The following is a 16,094-nucleotide window of genomic DNA, read 5'->3' as shown; positions in this document are numbered from 1 at the left end:
AATGATCTGGAGGATGGTGTGGATTGCACTCTCAGCAAATTTGCGGATGATACTAAACTGGGAGGAGTGGTAGATACGCTGGAGGGGAGGGATAGGATACAGAAGGACCTAGACAAATTGGAGGATTGGGCCAAAAGAAATCTGATGAGGTTCAATAACGATAAGTGCAGGGTCCTGCACTTAGGACGGAAGAACCCAATGCACAGCTACAGACTAGGGACCGAATGGCTAGGCAGCAGTTCTGCGGAAAAGGACTTAGGGGTGACAGTGGACGAGAAGCTGGATATGAGTCAGCAGTGTGCCTTTGTTGCCAAGAAGGCCAATGGCATTTTGGGATGTATAAGTAGGGGCATAGCGAGCAGATCGAGGGACGTGATCGTTCCCCTCTATTCGACATTGGTGAGTCCTCATCTGGAGTACTGTGTCCAGTTTTGGGCCCCACACTTCAAGAAGGATGTGGATAAATTGGAGAGAGTCCAGCGAAGGGCAACAAAAATGATTAGGGGACTGGAACACATGAGTTATGAGGAGAGGCTGAGGGAGCTGGGATTGTTTAGCCTGCAGAAGAGAAGAATGAGGGGGGATTTGATAGCTGCTTTCAACTACCTGAAAGGGGGTTCCAAAGAGGATGGCTCTAAACTGTTCTCAATGGTAGCAGATGACAGAACGAGGAGTAATGGTCTCAAGTTGCAGTGGGGGAGGTTTAGATTGGATATTAGGAAAAACTTTTTCACTAAGAGGGTGGTGAAACACTGGAATGCGTTACCTAGGGAGGTGGTAGAATCTCCTTCCTTAGAGGTTTTTAAGGTCAGGCTTGACAAAGCTCTGGCTGGGATGATTTAACTGGGAATTGGTCCTGCTTCGAGCAGGGGGTTGGACTAGATGACCTTCTGGGGTCCCTTCCAACCCTGATATTCTATGATTCTATGATACTGATACTGATTATGATGTCTAATGGTGTTGACTGGTGACCAGGTGGGCGGCCTTATAGATTACCTGTGTGTGGTGACTGATGCCTTCTCTGCCCAGAAAGCTGCTCTGGGACATTCAGAATTCAATCTGGGGCCATTTTCTCTCCAGCTGCATGTGTTTCAAAAATGCAACATTTCACCCATCTACCTAGAGCAGATTTAAATTCTTTTAAGCCTTGGTGTTTAGAGTAAAAGGAGACTAATGACATTTCCCTGGATTGATTGTTTCTACCCCAGTAAATCTTAACAGCACTTCTTATCTCCAGCTTTTTCTCTGTCATGTTAAGACTTTGGGCAAAATGAGGAAGAGCGATATCCTGTGATGTATGAAAGGAAGAGTTAACCTTAGTAACAAATGACTTTGGAGTATGAAGTATCATCTTATCCTCCTGGAATAAGTAGTAAGGTTCATGTCTTCTAACAGAGGTTTCAGAAACTCTTCTAAAAAGGTGATTTGGACCATCAAGCATGTATTTATGGTGAGAAAATAAGGGAAATTAGATAACTCCAGTGCGGATGGATGAGTTATGAAAGCTCAACGCACAGTGGTCCGGTCAGAGGTCCAGAAGATAAGCCTGATTGTTAGTATGGATAGACATACTGCTGTAAGGCACTTAGATAGCACTGGGAGGTCTACCAGAGACATGCATGAGCCTATATTTATGACACTGTTTACTGCTGAGATATAAGATATCAGATGTAATTGCAGGAGATCTTAAGACCAAATCTAGGCTATTTTGTAATAAATCCAGCATATCTAGGTCATCTGGTTTCCTGGAGCTGATCTTGTTATCTCAACACTAGTAAGAGACTTTGTCTACACTCCTACGTAGGCCAAAGTGGTGGAAGGTCTGTGGGAGGCTAGGAAGGTCACTATTATTTTGGGAAAGTATCTCAACTTGTTTAGGCTTTTTACTCACTAGCAAAGCAGTCAGGTTCAGGTAATCTGGGTAAGGAAGGAGGAGCAATTCTTGGAATAAGAGCTTGCTGGGAGGATGGACTGGAGGTCTCCTGAAAATTCTACTAGGTCTGAGAAGCATAGCCAGTTTGGGTTGACAAGAATAACTGTTTCCTCCTTTTTGATTTTTCAAATTACCCTTCTTGATACAGGAGGAAGACATGCAGAAGCGGATTTGGCCCTTACTGAGCCAGAGCATCTGTTCCCAATGATTTCCGGTCTGCTTCCCTAGTGAAGAAAAAGCTTTTTTGGCACGTTTTTGACTGAAATAGGTCTATCTGGGGATTGCCTTGCGCCCTGGATATCAACAAGATTTCCTCATGATTCAGACACCAGTCTGAGCTCGTTACCCACTGACAATTTACCTGCTTTAGTGATCCCTTTTATGTGGAATGACATGCTGGAATAGCTTAGGTCATTTAGGTCACCAGCTTAGGGACAGGTACAGTTATTCTTTCTCATGTCTTTAGTCCAGAGGAATCCATGAAATTCCTTCATGCTCAGCCTTCCCTATGGTGTAATCTCTGTGCATGAGATCAGAAGACACAAGAGCTGGCAATTAAGATACATGGACAACACTCACTTTTGTGTCACCTCGACTCTGTGCCTGGATTTCAGTGGTCACTTTTTGCCTGGGGAGACTGTGGTCCTGCTGGCCTCTGATGAAGCTTTGGAGAGGAGAGAGGATGTAGAGGCCTCAACAAGCCATCCGGTCTCTCACCCCCTTCCACTGGCAGAGTGAGGTCCTATGAGCAGGGAGCAGTTTTGGCTAAGATCCCCTGAAAGGCACCACTTAGCCATTGCCTTGCTCTATTTGGGCAGGATTTAAACAGAGAGAAGGAGCTTAGTGTGAGCCCTGTTTGGGGAGCAATGCACAAAAAATATTGGTACTGTAAGGGAGAGGATGGGATCGGAGGGGGGAATTCTTTTTGCTGCTATCCCCAGAAGTACCTTTAAAATATGGGATTGCAACAGGTCGAGGGGGAGCGCTAGACCACTGCTCTGATTGAACTGCCAGAGACAGAGCAGCTGGCCCATGGGCAGAAGGGTTGTGGTCCAACCGAGGACCCCTTGGGAGTCTGACCTGTCTACTATTTGCAGGAAGAGAGGTGCAGCCCAAGTATCTTGGACTGGCTGAGAGGCTGAGATCCAGAAGGAAATCATTTGTCTGCAAAACAGTCTGCTGAAACCCACTTGGGAACAATTTCTGTGCAATCCCCACACCTTCGCTACAGAAGCATCAAAACAAATTGTCTTAATCCAGGGTTACCTTGGCTGCCTGCATTTATTGTTTTTTCTTACTGTAAATAACTATTTCTTTTTAAAAAATCACAGAACCATTTGGTATATTAAAAGTACGCCAGAAGGCAACATTTTAAAGAGCATAAAACTATTGCTAGTTACGGGAAAAAAAAAAAACTAGAGACAAGACATTCTGAATGAGCAAATGAATGAATCTTCCGCCAAATCTTATTTAAAACCTGATGTAGTGTTGATTGGAACCACCGCTCACACCAGGTACCTCCAGACTCACTCAGCAGAACGACTGTCCAGTTTCTTTGATATGGATCGTACAGTCAGTATATTCTAATAAAGATAAACTCCAAACTCATTACCTTTGATACACCTTGTTCTTGACCTAAATGTAATAGTAATTTTTCCTGAGGGTACATAATATACATGAAAAAGTTCAACTTCCTTTTAAAACACCATTAGAATATTTTACTGGATGTGGACATACACTCTGGTTACTCCTAAATGCTATTCTATTGAGTACAGTTTATATTCACTGGCAAAGCTAAATCTCAGGGGAAGCTAGAGAGGGAATGCAATTTCTAGTAATAACAGCTCACAACAGTGAATACTATCCACTTATCCCCACAATTTCCAGCTATTTTGGACTCCTTTCTGAATTAACCTTTCATATCAAAAGGAGCAATTCTGCACACTAGAGACTCCGACACAATTTCATGCATAATTTATTCACTCAGTTCAACATTAAACGCAGAGTCCTTGACTTTGTCAAGGTGGATTCTGCTGGCAGACTTCACAAGCAGCAAAACAGGAGAAATGAGATCTGCAGCTCAACCTATTCACCTATTCTTGCTGGTAAAGGGGGGCTGGAGGTAGAAAAAACCCTACATGGTTGCACAATGCCCTGAAGTCAGCGCAATCTTCTGCAAGCATGTTAATTTTTTCATGTTGTATTTTAGACTTTGAAATGGACATAACAAAAACAACAAACCTGAATCATTTCCCCTGCACTTTGTATTCACGTTGGGCCCGATGCTGCATTCTTTGTTCAACAAAAACTCCCCCACAAGTCAATGGGAGTTTTGTATGCAGGATTGGGCTCATTTGGTACAACCCTTGCATGTGTGTGAAGGCATGTTATTTAGACAGAATACTACACATTGGAGTATTTTTTTGAAAGGGCTTAGTTTGGAAAGGATTCTGGGGTGTCAGTGTGAGCACCAGAAGTCTGAACACAGAAAAGGGAAGCTTCCATGCTTATTTCAAAAGAGTTTAAATTCTGTATTTTTGGTCATTCATCTGTACCAAATTCGGGACACAAGAGGTTATTTTTTCATGCTAGCAAGTGCATGCTAGGCTGCCACTGCCCTTTGCTGCCTATTTTCACTTGCACCTAACGCAGGTTTGAATCAAATATTCAAATGTGAAAAGGCTATTGCATTATTATTATTAAACAGTATGCCTCTTCCATGGATGGATTTGTATATGCCAGCTACCTGCAGGAGGTAGGTTTTTACACACCTGGTGAATCCCTTCAGAAGTGGTAGCTACATTTCTAGGAAAGATTTTACTGCATTGCACATAAAGAGCTGCAGGTGAGGAGAAGTTGCCCAAATGCATTAACAAACAGGCAGTTTTTCACCATAAGCAGCATATCTATCTCAGGCCCCGATCCAGCAAAGCCCTTAAGCATGTGCTTAACTCTAAGCATATGAGTACACCCATTAACTTCAACAGGAGTACTATGCTAATCTAAATACCGTACAACCTGGTAGTGTTCTGAGGCATGGATGGAATACACAGTGCTCAGAGAATATGCCAGGCAGTCCTATTAAAGATAACTTTGGCATGTATGATGTATCTTCCCAGTGTTGGTGGCATGCAGCATTCACAGAGTTGATTTCTACCTGCAGTGCTAAACAAAACAAAGCCATGCAATAGGATGTGCAGAACGGGTAATCTTTGACAAAGGGACTAAGAAACTTGCTGTGATTATATGTTTAAGTCACTAGAGGGAGAGGCTTTGGGAAGCCTGCATGGGGGTATATATGTATCCTCTGTGCTCTGCTGCTACACTTCATGGAAGCTCCATGAATGGGGTGAATTAGGAAAGCTATGAAAGCATGTCCAGTAGATATGATCTATATGGATCAAATTTCCTGTGGGCACAATTCCTGTGGAAGCTGTTGCAGACTACAGGCCACAGTAACACTCAAGGGGAGTTTTTGTTGCCACTCTATGACTTGGGGGTCAGGACGATTCTGTCTCCCATGATCCCTGTGGAGCACCATGAAGAAAAGGAATTTATTGGGGCTCTGCCATGGAAGAGAGCATTTGGGCTGAGCTTTCATCTCTTCATAAGTTTAAGACCAGAAGGGGCCATTACATCATCTAGTGTCTGACCTCCCACATATCAAGACATTACATTTCACCCAGAGAACCCTATGCTGAGCCCAATGACTTGTTAAACTAAAGCATTTTAGCTCTCAGGAGACTAACCTATTGTACGCCACCAGCAGAGGACAGGAGAGAGACTTAGGCACCGATGTCACCAGAAGGGAACTGATTAGGTGGCATATGTCCTGATGATCCTACCAGACAACCCGTGCTCCATTCTCCAGAGGGAAACAGAGAACTCCCAGTGTTGTCAGCCCATCTGACCCACAGGAAAATTTCTGGTGGTCAGTTAGACCCTAAGCACATGAGCACGACACATCAATCAGGCACCTAAGATAGGGGATTCTCCATACCACCTCAGAGCACCAGTCCACGACAAGCAGCTCTAGCTCTACGGTTAGAAGGAAGAAGCTAACACACATGTCCCATTGAGCACCTGTGCAAGACACACAGATATCTGACCACTTCAATAGAATACCACAACTAAAAACATCTTTTGGCTCTAAGAAATCAACTTGAGCTGCAGACAGACATTTCCAGCTCTCGTTTTTACACGTTTACCTAAGAATATCACTGGGATTTTCACAGCTGCCTAATGGGGGCTAGAAGCACAGCTCATCAATTTCAAAGGGAATTGTGCACCTAAACCCATCCCCTGCTCTTTATAAAATGTAATATCTTTTCTATGAAAAAATAGGTTATTGTCATTACTGCTGTACCTTAAACAGGTTTTTTTTTTCCATGTACGTAAGAACATAAGAATGTCCATACTGGGTCAGACCAATGGGCCATCTAGCCCAGTATCCTGTCTTCCAACAGTGGCTAATGCCGGGTGCTTCAGAGGAAATTAACAGAACAGGTCAATTATCATATGATCCATCTTCTGTCATCCAGTCAGAGGCTTTGGGACACCAGAGCATGGTGCTGCATTCCTGACCATTTTGGCTAATAGCCATTGATTGACCTATCCCCCCCCATGATCTTATCTAATTCTTTTTTTAATCCAGTATTGTTTTGGCCTTCACAACATCTCCTGGCAATGAGTTCCACAGGTTGTAGTTAATCTCCTAAAACAGTGATCCTGCTCCTGTTGAAGCCAATGACAAATTGCCCATTGACTTCAATGGTGCAGGGTCAGGTGCTAATACCGTAATTCTTCAATCTTTCCATAAGAAGGAATCCACAGCCAGGAGGCAATAAGCACCTCCAACCAAATACCGAACACCTTCAACTCCCACTAGCTTAAATGGGAGTTCAAGGCACTGAGCCTCTTGCAGCATTGTGCTTGGAATGTTCTTTTGGTGGTTGCTGATAAGAAGCAACAGGAAGATATAAAATCAATTGCAGCATTATGTTTCAAGTATTTAATTTTCATGTCTTGGCTCCCATTCTGGTCCCTTCTTTAATCTCTACACAGCAGGTACCCTGCCTGCCTCTAGACATTTTAATTCAGTCACAGTAAGTCAGTTGCACAGAATGAGCACTAGAGAGCAACAGCAATTCAATTAATTTCACGCTCACTGCAGGGAGCAAGGATTTTAAACACCACTTGTTGCAGGTGATCTGTATCATTTCATGTTCAGGATGCATGCCAAAGGTCTATTTCTTTCCTATCCAAATGCATAGGTCACAAAAGCCAGAAGTCAAAAAGCTCCTGGCCATTCAATTTTAGAAATGAATACAGTCCCTGCTAATGCAAATAATGTTACAGCTGAGCCCACACTTTAAACTGACGTCATTTTCAGTCTCAAATTCATTGGCATTAGTACTAGAAATGTCCCTTGCTTAATGATGCCTACCATGGGTGATCAGCAGAAATAGAACCCTCAACCTTCAGAATCAAATGTTTGGGTAGCTAACACTTCAGACAAAGGAGTGCCTCCATTAGCAGGTATCAGTGGTAGGCTTTACTCTTCTATGGGACCAGCCTATGGACCAGACAAACCAAATCTGACTACCATGCTACATAATGCTTTGGAAGTGGAAAATTTTTGTCCTGATTCTCTGATTGCATCATCAGTAGGAATATATCTAGAGAGTATCATCAAAGAAAAGACCTCTACCATTTCAGCGGCAGAACTTGGTCCATCTTTTGTAAATCGTACCAGATGGCTAGTCTCTGTGGGGTCAGTCACAGAGGGCCACATGTATACTTTGCCCATGTGTTGCTTTGGGAATCATAGGATCTGATCCAAAGTCCACTGAAGTCAGTGGAAAAGCTTCAATTGACTTTGATGGGTGTGATCCAAAGTCCACTGAATTTAGAGATGAATCGTTCTCCTGATTAAAAAGTTTCAACTCTTCTAGATCGGGAACAGAAACAATACCATGTGATTTAGCAGTCCAGTCACACACCAGGAATAACAAATAGCCCCAACTAAATAGTTGAAATGAACAGTTCATGAACAATCCACGCACTGAACTTTTTTTTTTTTTTTGCATATTTGCAAATGGCAAAGAAATCAGGATAAATCAGCAACCTGAGAACAGGAAATAGGACTACATTTATTTGCAAGCAATACCATCACCAGCTCTAAAAATGAAGTCCCCTTCCTTAAGATTGCAACCACTTTGGGCAGGGAAATGTCTTTTTGTTCTGGGTTTGTACAGAACCTAGCACAGTGGGGCTCCTAGATGCGACGGTAATACAAATAATGAATAACGAATAGTAAGTGAGTTTACCTCCAGAGTGGCTGCTGTGGGTCCCACTTTCACACTTATCTGTTTGACATGAGATGAATAATCAGACGCTTCCTGGCTTTTCACTCCAAGATATGGCTCTGTTGCACATGCAGTTATTCTTCCATCAACTGGCAATGCCTCCGCCATAGCAAGGATAACGCAACCTTTAAGCCTGCCAATTAATAAAATCCTCTTGGCTCCAACCATATGAACAAACAGCCTGAGAACTTGGCCTATTTAAAGAACATAACAAACTGTTAAAAATAACCATATTAAAGACAATACACTGTACATTGTTCACAATGAAAATTCAATCTAACTTCTAAGTGATCTTTTTTTTTTTTAATCACATCTTAAAACACTTCAGAATAGGGGGTTTAACAACAGAATCTGACAGCATCTCATCTAAAATGCTGCTAACGACAACAGAATAAAAGTCCTGGTTTTAAGTGTAGAATCTTTATTATCAATGCTGGTATTGTTTAAGTGCTTGTTAAATAGTGCTTGAAATATTGCATATTTTAACATCCCCCCAGAAGAAAATGGCTTTAAGATGTCTTCTGTATTCTTTCTGGGACCAGGTTAAAAAAAAATCACATTACCTTGCATTTGCTCTTAGAGTCATTATCCCCAGACAGCACCATCATTTAAGAAATTTATCATCAGCGCTGTCCTTTGAACAATGTATTAGTGTAATACATTACAAGAGTGCTTCACTGCAATGATGTATCACGGAAAAGATGGCAACATCTGGGAAGAATGAGTCCAGGAATAGATTTAGTGCAATAGCTTTGCACGTGAACACAACCCCAAGTGTCGTTAGTTTGGAAAGGACCAATACTTGCCCCACTGCAAGCACACTTAAACAACCTCTGCCAACCTGCCATTTAAAAAAAAATTGCCCTTCACCCCATTAATCTGATCTCTTTATTGTTTGTGAAAGAGGCAGAGCAGGTTTGCAAATTGGATTTTCAAGAAAAATGAAGAATTCAACCTGAGAAAAACCTCTCATTTAAATCCTTTTTGTCTCAAACACTTTCACGTTGTCCGCCTGCATCCATCAAACCCTCTCTCTGGATGCATGGGATATAGTGGGACGAGCATCATGGTCTTACTGGTATCTGGCATTCAAAGCCCGTAGCATTTAATTGTGACTCAGACCGATGGACTTGCCTTTTAGATAGCCAGAGGCACATTCTTTATGAGGCTTAACTTTTGGTTCAACTCCTGCGACTTTCAGCTGACAGCCTTCAAGTGAGGCTATTCTAAAAAGGAAAAAAATCAGCTGAATGTTATTGTCTTGTACAACATCTACAAATTCCCCCACATACACCATGGCACAAGACACGGCATGCCCACAAATAGTGGAATGATATGCAAGAATATTGGGGTCCAGAAGAACCACTGGTACCCTGAACAACAAGGGTCCCCGGAGGGCTCTGAAGCAGGCAAGCAGCATCACAAGAAGAATAGACTGCTCTGCTGTGGTATGTTCCGGAGGCTCCTATGCTCCACAAGTCACAGAATTCATTCAGAGTCAATCCAGCTCTAGGACAGCAGTAACTCCCAGGGCATTGGTAGGTTGTGGTCATGGTTTATATAAAACAGAACCGCTGTAAAGGAAAGGAGGTCCCTCGTTGAGAGCTGATGTGTGGCAACTCCCCAGCTGTTCTTGGTATATTATCTCTGTGACCTCCACTGAGCACTCCTTTTCTGGGCTGGCAACTCCAAAACAGAGCTACTGCCTTCAGCAGGCTCAATTTCTTGGAGATGGAGCTCATTTAACCTCCTCTCTGTAGCCCGGGAAGAACCCACTGGACATCAGGAGACTCCATGATGATAATCTTGGGAGCCACCAGGCATTATTCCACAGAGCCCAGCTAGCGTACAGTGTATGCCAATCAGATAGGGTTAAATAAGGGTATGTCTACACAGCAATTAAACACCATGGCCTGAGTCAGATGATTTGGGCTCGTGGGGCTCAGGCTACGGGGCTGTAAAACTGATAGGTAGAGATTCAGGCTTGCGCTGGCGTCTGAGCTCTGGGACCCTGGGAGTAGGGAGGCTCTGCTTTGGAAAGAAGACAGCATGGGATATTGAAGCAGGCCAGAGCCACCAGGCAGGTGAGATTCCCCCATCTGAAGAGAATACCCACCACAGCTGTCAATCCCAGGAGGCTCGTGACGCTTCTACAGGCCAGAATTTTACGCCACGGAAGCTATTTTTATTCCTCCCCCCCACCCCACCCCGCCAACCTTCAGTAAAATGAGAAAGAATTCATAACCCATATCAGACACACTCAGATAATCCAAGCCTTGAAGAGCTGAACATTTCCTATAACCTCTTTTATGCCCCTCACAAATGCTTTAACAACTTTAATAAGATAATGTATAGCTATTATCATACAGCTAGCGCAAGTCAAACAACTATCAGCTATTATTTCAGCAACAGAACTAATGCTCAGCATTCCCGTAATCCGCAGACTGGAACAGTTTACACATTGTCAATTTCAGAAAGAATTGGCTTTTCCCACAGATCAGAATTTACGCTGATAGATGGGAACTGTTTAGCAGACCCTTCACACCCAGGTAATATGCCGCAGCAAAAAGAGGAATAATGAGGGTATCAACTGGGCTTCTGAATTAATGATACCTAAAATTAGCTTAATTAATTAGTTTAGTTACTAAAATAATTTAGTTAGCAGCATAATTAATATTTGTAAAGCACTTTTGAGATAAAAGCTGTACTGCATACAAAGGCTATTATGATTGGGCTGAAACCTCAGGCCCCTAATGCGTTTTATCGAGAAAGTTCAGCTGTGTTTACTCGTAACTAGAAGAAGCAAATAGAGAACAGCGTGTTAAAAAAACCAACGGCTGCATTCGAGCAGGATCTCCAATGTTGCAGACTGTTAAAAACACAGCTTGTTCTTATTAGTGGTTAAATCCTGACATTCTTTCTGAGGCCTCGATCCTGCAATGAGCTCCACATAGGGGTGCGGGGGGAAGATCCCTGTGCCTGGACAGAGCCCCAGTGAAGTTCATGTGAAGGTCAAGGCAGAACTTGGGCCTTAGCTATTAACCAATTGTTTTGCCAAGTCCTTACTCAGACAAACTCCCTGGTTTTATGGGAACAGAGAAGAATCAAGCCCCTTCTTTCTTAGCTCTCCTAAAACCAGTACAAAAAAAATCATTGCACTGTGGGTTTTAAATGAGTTCTAAACAAGAAGAAAACTGTTAAACGGTATGCATATGGTGAATCTATCAATGGGAGCGGTGGATTCTCCATCTCTTGAAGTCTTCAGATCAAGACTGGATGCCTTTCTGAAAGATATGCTTTAGTCAAACACAAATCCTAGGGCTCAGTATGGGTAACTGGATCATATTCTATGGCTTGTGTTATACACAAGGTCTATTCCATTCAGGTTGTTAGAATGTTCAACATCACAGTATCTGAGCATCAACCACTATTGCATTAAGGAACATGACTAACATCTGTCTTATGTTTTTTCTCTCATCCTCTCCTCAGTGGGAGAAGTGTGTGCAGTGGAGTGTTTTGGTTTGCATTTTTTAATGATTATATTTTAAATATATAATGTATAACAGATATGTAGCAATGTGTGTGTGTTTGAATGCACACACCCCCACATAGGTACATTGCTTTGTGTTTGGGTTAGAGAAGGCAAGGTAAAAGAAATGTGCCTTGCACTTTACAGTGGAAGGAGGTGAGGTTGTCGTTCCTGCAGGAGCTCATTCCACAGTCTTGGGGCAGCCCTGAGGGATTATGGTCCCTTAGGCCCTTAAAATCTACGGCTTTAGGGATCAGACCATGAGAAAAATGCACAAGGTAACAAATAAATCTCGTTACTTCTTTGCAGTTGACATTGCGTCCAGGTAAGGGTCCAGTCCAACAGCAATATCCAGAGCTTTCTGTAAATAATGCTTTAGCTGTTCAGGAACACGAGAGTCACCATGTGCTATTTCTCTGGCTTTCCTAAGGTTCTCAGCAATAAGCCCCATTGGTGTTTCTGAAAAAGAAAACAAAAAAGGAAGTACTTTTCAAATTGAATATGGCAGTACCCCGTACAACGATTTTGTAACTGCTCCGGTTTAATGGTTGTCCAGTGGAAAATAAAAGCTTTTCTGTTTTTAAAACCTGAAAACAGAATTTTGTTTTTTGACAAAATGAAAACAAAAGAAAACACTTGCATCAAAAATCCAAATTAAGTAAAAAAAATCCAGACATTTTAATTGAAAATACATAGAATTTTTCAAGTTGTTCTTGTAGCCATCAAGACCTTCTGCTCCAAAACATGCAAGCCCCTCTCACCTGACTTGAAGGAGAATCTCCATTAACTGTAGAAACAGCCACTAAAGGGCATTTGATGTGCACATAACCCACTGGTGAATGTGTGTTACAGGATCCTTTCTGTGCCTGATTTACAGGGTCAGAGTCTGTTATAGCCGCAGCAAGGAAGCCTCAGCTTTTCAGTTAATGCTTCTAGCTCCAGCAATCCTGGTTCAATCCCTGTGTGTCTGCCAAGATGGAGTAGTCTGTCTCACGAGCACACACACACACTGACATTCTGTTTGGTACAGGGCAGTTGTACGCACGCACACGGTATTACACGTTCCACCAGTCAGACAAAGTTTGTCTTAAAGCACCGGGGTGTTTAAAATGAACATGCTGGCTCCGGTCATGAGCGATGGTCAGGAATTTTTGACAAAACAGTTTTTTTGGAAAGGAGAGACTGACTCTGCAGCTTGGTGCTCCGGGCACTCTCGTGGGAAGTGGGAGAACCAGATTCAAGTCCCTGCTCCAAATGAGCAAGATCAGGGACTTTGACCTGGGTGTCCCCTCCACCTTCCACATGACAGCCTTAAGCACAGGGCTGTTGGCTTCTCTGGGGTCTCCCTTTCTCTGCGTTGGATTCTGTGACAATTTTTGAAAGGTCTTTGGTTTGTCTCACTGACGAACGGGAAAAACTTCTGAAATCTCAAACATTTTCACAGGTTGGGAAAACCCTTTCTTGCCCAGCTCCTGCTGCCATTGAACTATACTATATTCAGCTACAGGCACAGAAATCAGCTCCTTCTGCTTCAAGAACACTTGAGCTAAAGCAAATGTGCTATTAAGCAGCGAAGTATTAGGACTTCTAACTGCAGCAGTAAGTCATTAGCAGGGACCGAACACGGAGGCTCTGATTTCCAAAGACTCTGAAGCCTCTCTATGTGATCAAGGAGTGTGGTTGCACTCCATCTGGGAGTGAGGGGGGGCGGCGGGGCCCTTGAGAGTCCGAGCCACGATGTCGACACAGCTATGCGTAGTGCACTGGCATGAGCCCTGTTAAGACAACTCTGTGGGCCTGGGCTGGGAGGCTTGCCCTCAGAGGCAGCGTAGAGGTGCCCAAGTTGACGAAGAGCCACTCCCAGATCCTTTTCATGAACCAGCCATAGGTGGCGACTCTGTGGGTGCTCTGGAGCTGTAGTGCCCACGGGGAAAAAATAGCGGGTGCTCAGCACCCACCAGCAATAGCTGTTCGGCCACTCGGGGAGGAGCTTGTGGGAGGGTGGAGACCAGCAAGTGGGGACCTCAGGGAGGGGGCAGAATGGGGACAGGAAGAGGCGGCGTGAAGGCAGGGCCTTAGGGGAAGGGTCTTGGGGAGGAGCACCCCTAGGGAAAAGGAGAAGTTGGTGCCTACGGAACCAGCCACTATCTGATGCCATGCTTGCAGTGACATTTCTTCAGGTAGAGAGAAGTGGCCTGTCTCACACACACACACGCAGCCAATCCTGCACAGATCACAGAGCGTTTCCAATAGCAGTTCTCTCAAGGTGCCTAGTTGCAAAGTCTTAGCACGAGATGTTCGTGCTTTTTTGCACAGATTCTCACTTACAGCTTTTAGCACCACACAGTGAAAAATCAAATGACAGGGGATATGGGGGGTGGGGGCATGGCAATACCCTATAAACAGCAGCATTACAATCCAGTATAACAATCGATTCACTTGAGCAGAATTCTTCCAATCTCCATTTGTCAAAACGCATGTTATGCTGTGAAGGGATCTGATGACAGCAATTTCAGGGCAGGACAAATCAAGCCGTTTTTAACACAAGTGGGGTGGAGTTGTTTTCTGAAGGGCAACATTTTATTCTCTCTGTGATAGAAAAGCTGCTAAAGAACATCACAGCAGCAAGAAGGACCAAAGGGCCATGGCCTTGGCTCCCGGCTCCCACAGGCCTGATCAGCAGCACAACCTGCAGGGAGTCTGGACCCAATGGCCACACCCACCCACCCACAGTACTCTTGGGGGGGCGACAGGGAGTGGCTTCCTCAGCAGCAAAGAGTGCTGGGAGGTCTGTAATGGAACTGCAACTCCACCTGCTGACTTACTGTGCCTGAGCCGAGGATGAGGGCAAGGTGCAACAGCTGGCCAGCTGGTCACAGAATGACCTGGCAGCAGGATTCCATCTCCCCCGATTAGGGTGACCAGAGGGCAAGTGTTAAAAATCGTCACAGGGTGTGGGGGGTAATAGGTGTCTATTTAAGAAAAAGCCCCCAAAATCGGGACTGGCCCTATAAAATCGGGACATCTGGTCACCCTACTCCTGGTGACTGAAGAGCGTTCATACGAACAGCTCAAAGGCAAGCCCCCGTGCACCGACCTCGCTTCCCATCAGGTGCACTGGGCGGGCAGAGCAGGTTGGGCCATGGGGGAGCCCATTTTTCCAGGCCTCCCCCCAATTGGCCAGAACCCCTGGGCACAGGCCTCTTTGGCCCACTTGCTAATTTGCCACTGCCAAGGCTGATCTGTTCCAGTACCCTGCTTCTGTAGCTGTCACAGTAGGTAGATGTGGATAATCTGACCCCACATTAGATTTCATCCTGATTTCTAATAGTCAGAGACTGGCTTAAGCCCTGAAGCATGATGCTTAATATCCCTTGCAAAAATGTTTATCATTAATTATGATAACTCTGCATATCCACAGAAATGTCTAATCCCTTTTTGAATCTTACTAAATTCTCAGCCCCAACAACTTCCGGTAGGAATGAGTTCCCTCATCCAATTACATGTTTGGTGACAGTCTATCTCCTCATATTAGTTTTGAATTTGCCACCTTTTTAATGTAATGGAATTAAATTATGTTCTTGTATTGCAAGAGAAGGAGAAAAGAAGCTCCGATCTATCTTTTACAGAGCATTTATTATTCACTCTGAACAGGCAAAGGTTTTATTGATAATGCAGGGAAAGAAAAGGATTTGCCTGCAGTCTATGAGTTTTAAAATCAGTGAGTGACATTAGTTTGAGTAACAGACGCAGATTCAGTTAATTCTCCAGAACATTTGCTTGCTAATTAAAACAGATTTTGTAACTCAGCCCCACCTTTATTATAACACCAACCTCAGGTGCCAGGAATTATGAAAGGAAGAGAAACAGTGAGAGCTACGTGCCAACATCAAGTATATACACATTACACAATCACCCCAGGAAGCGCTGCACTTATTAATGATACCCTGGCCCAAGAGCAGAGGTCAGAATTGCTTTAGTTTATGCAAGCCCCAGACAAGTCCGATCAGGACACAATTCACGGCTAGCGCCCTATCAAATGCTACATATTACTGTGAACTTTTTAAATTCTATTTCTACTCTGCATAATCTAGGTACGTGATAAGAAATCATTTGAGCAGCTGCTCCTCTCCTTTGCTGCTTTGGGGAAGGACCTGTCATTTTTTTGGTTGCTTGTTTGTATAGCACAAAGCACAATGAGACTATTTGGCTATATTTTCTTTTTTCTTCCCTAAGTTTCTCTTGAAGATCCCTCACACCTTCT

At 43.7% G+C, this 16,094-nt stretch overlaps 1 protein-coding gene across 1 annotated transcript in view; it reads right to left on the bottom strand.

The window, feature by feature from the left end:
- LOC311524272 (uncharacterized protein) overlaps positions 1-16,094 on the bottom strand; it is a 51,637-nt gene that overhangs the window by 29,626 nt on the left and 5,917 nt on the right. The window contains exons 2-4 of the mRNA XM_084635218.1: positions 12,130-12,289; positions 9,436-9,527; positions 8,263-8,495 (exon numbers count right to left, since the gene is read on the bottom strand). Of these exons, the coding sequence (XP_084491344.1) occupies positions 8,263-8,495; positions 9,436-9,527; positions 12,130-12,289 (485 nt within the window). The remainder of the gene's footprint in view (positions 1-8,262; positions 8,496-9,435; positions 9,528-12,129; positions 12,290-16,094) is intronic.

The sequence above is a fragment of the Lepidochelys olivacea genome, assembly GCF_965140295.1.
Source record: "Lepidochelys olivacea isolate rLepOli2 genome assembly, chromosome: 7".
NCBI lineage: Eukaryota > Metazoa > Chordata > Testudines > Cheloniidae > Lepidochelys > Lepidochelys olivacea.
Note: the sequence above shows the minus strand (reverse complement) of the source record. Positions and strands in the feature narration are given on the sequence as shown.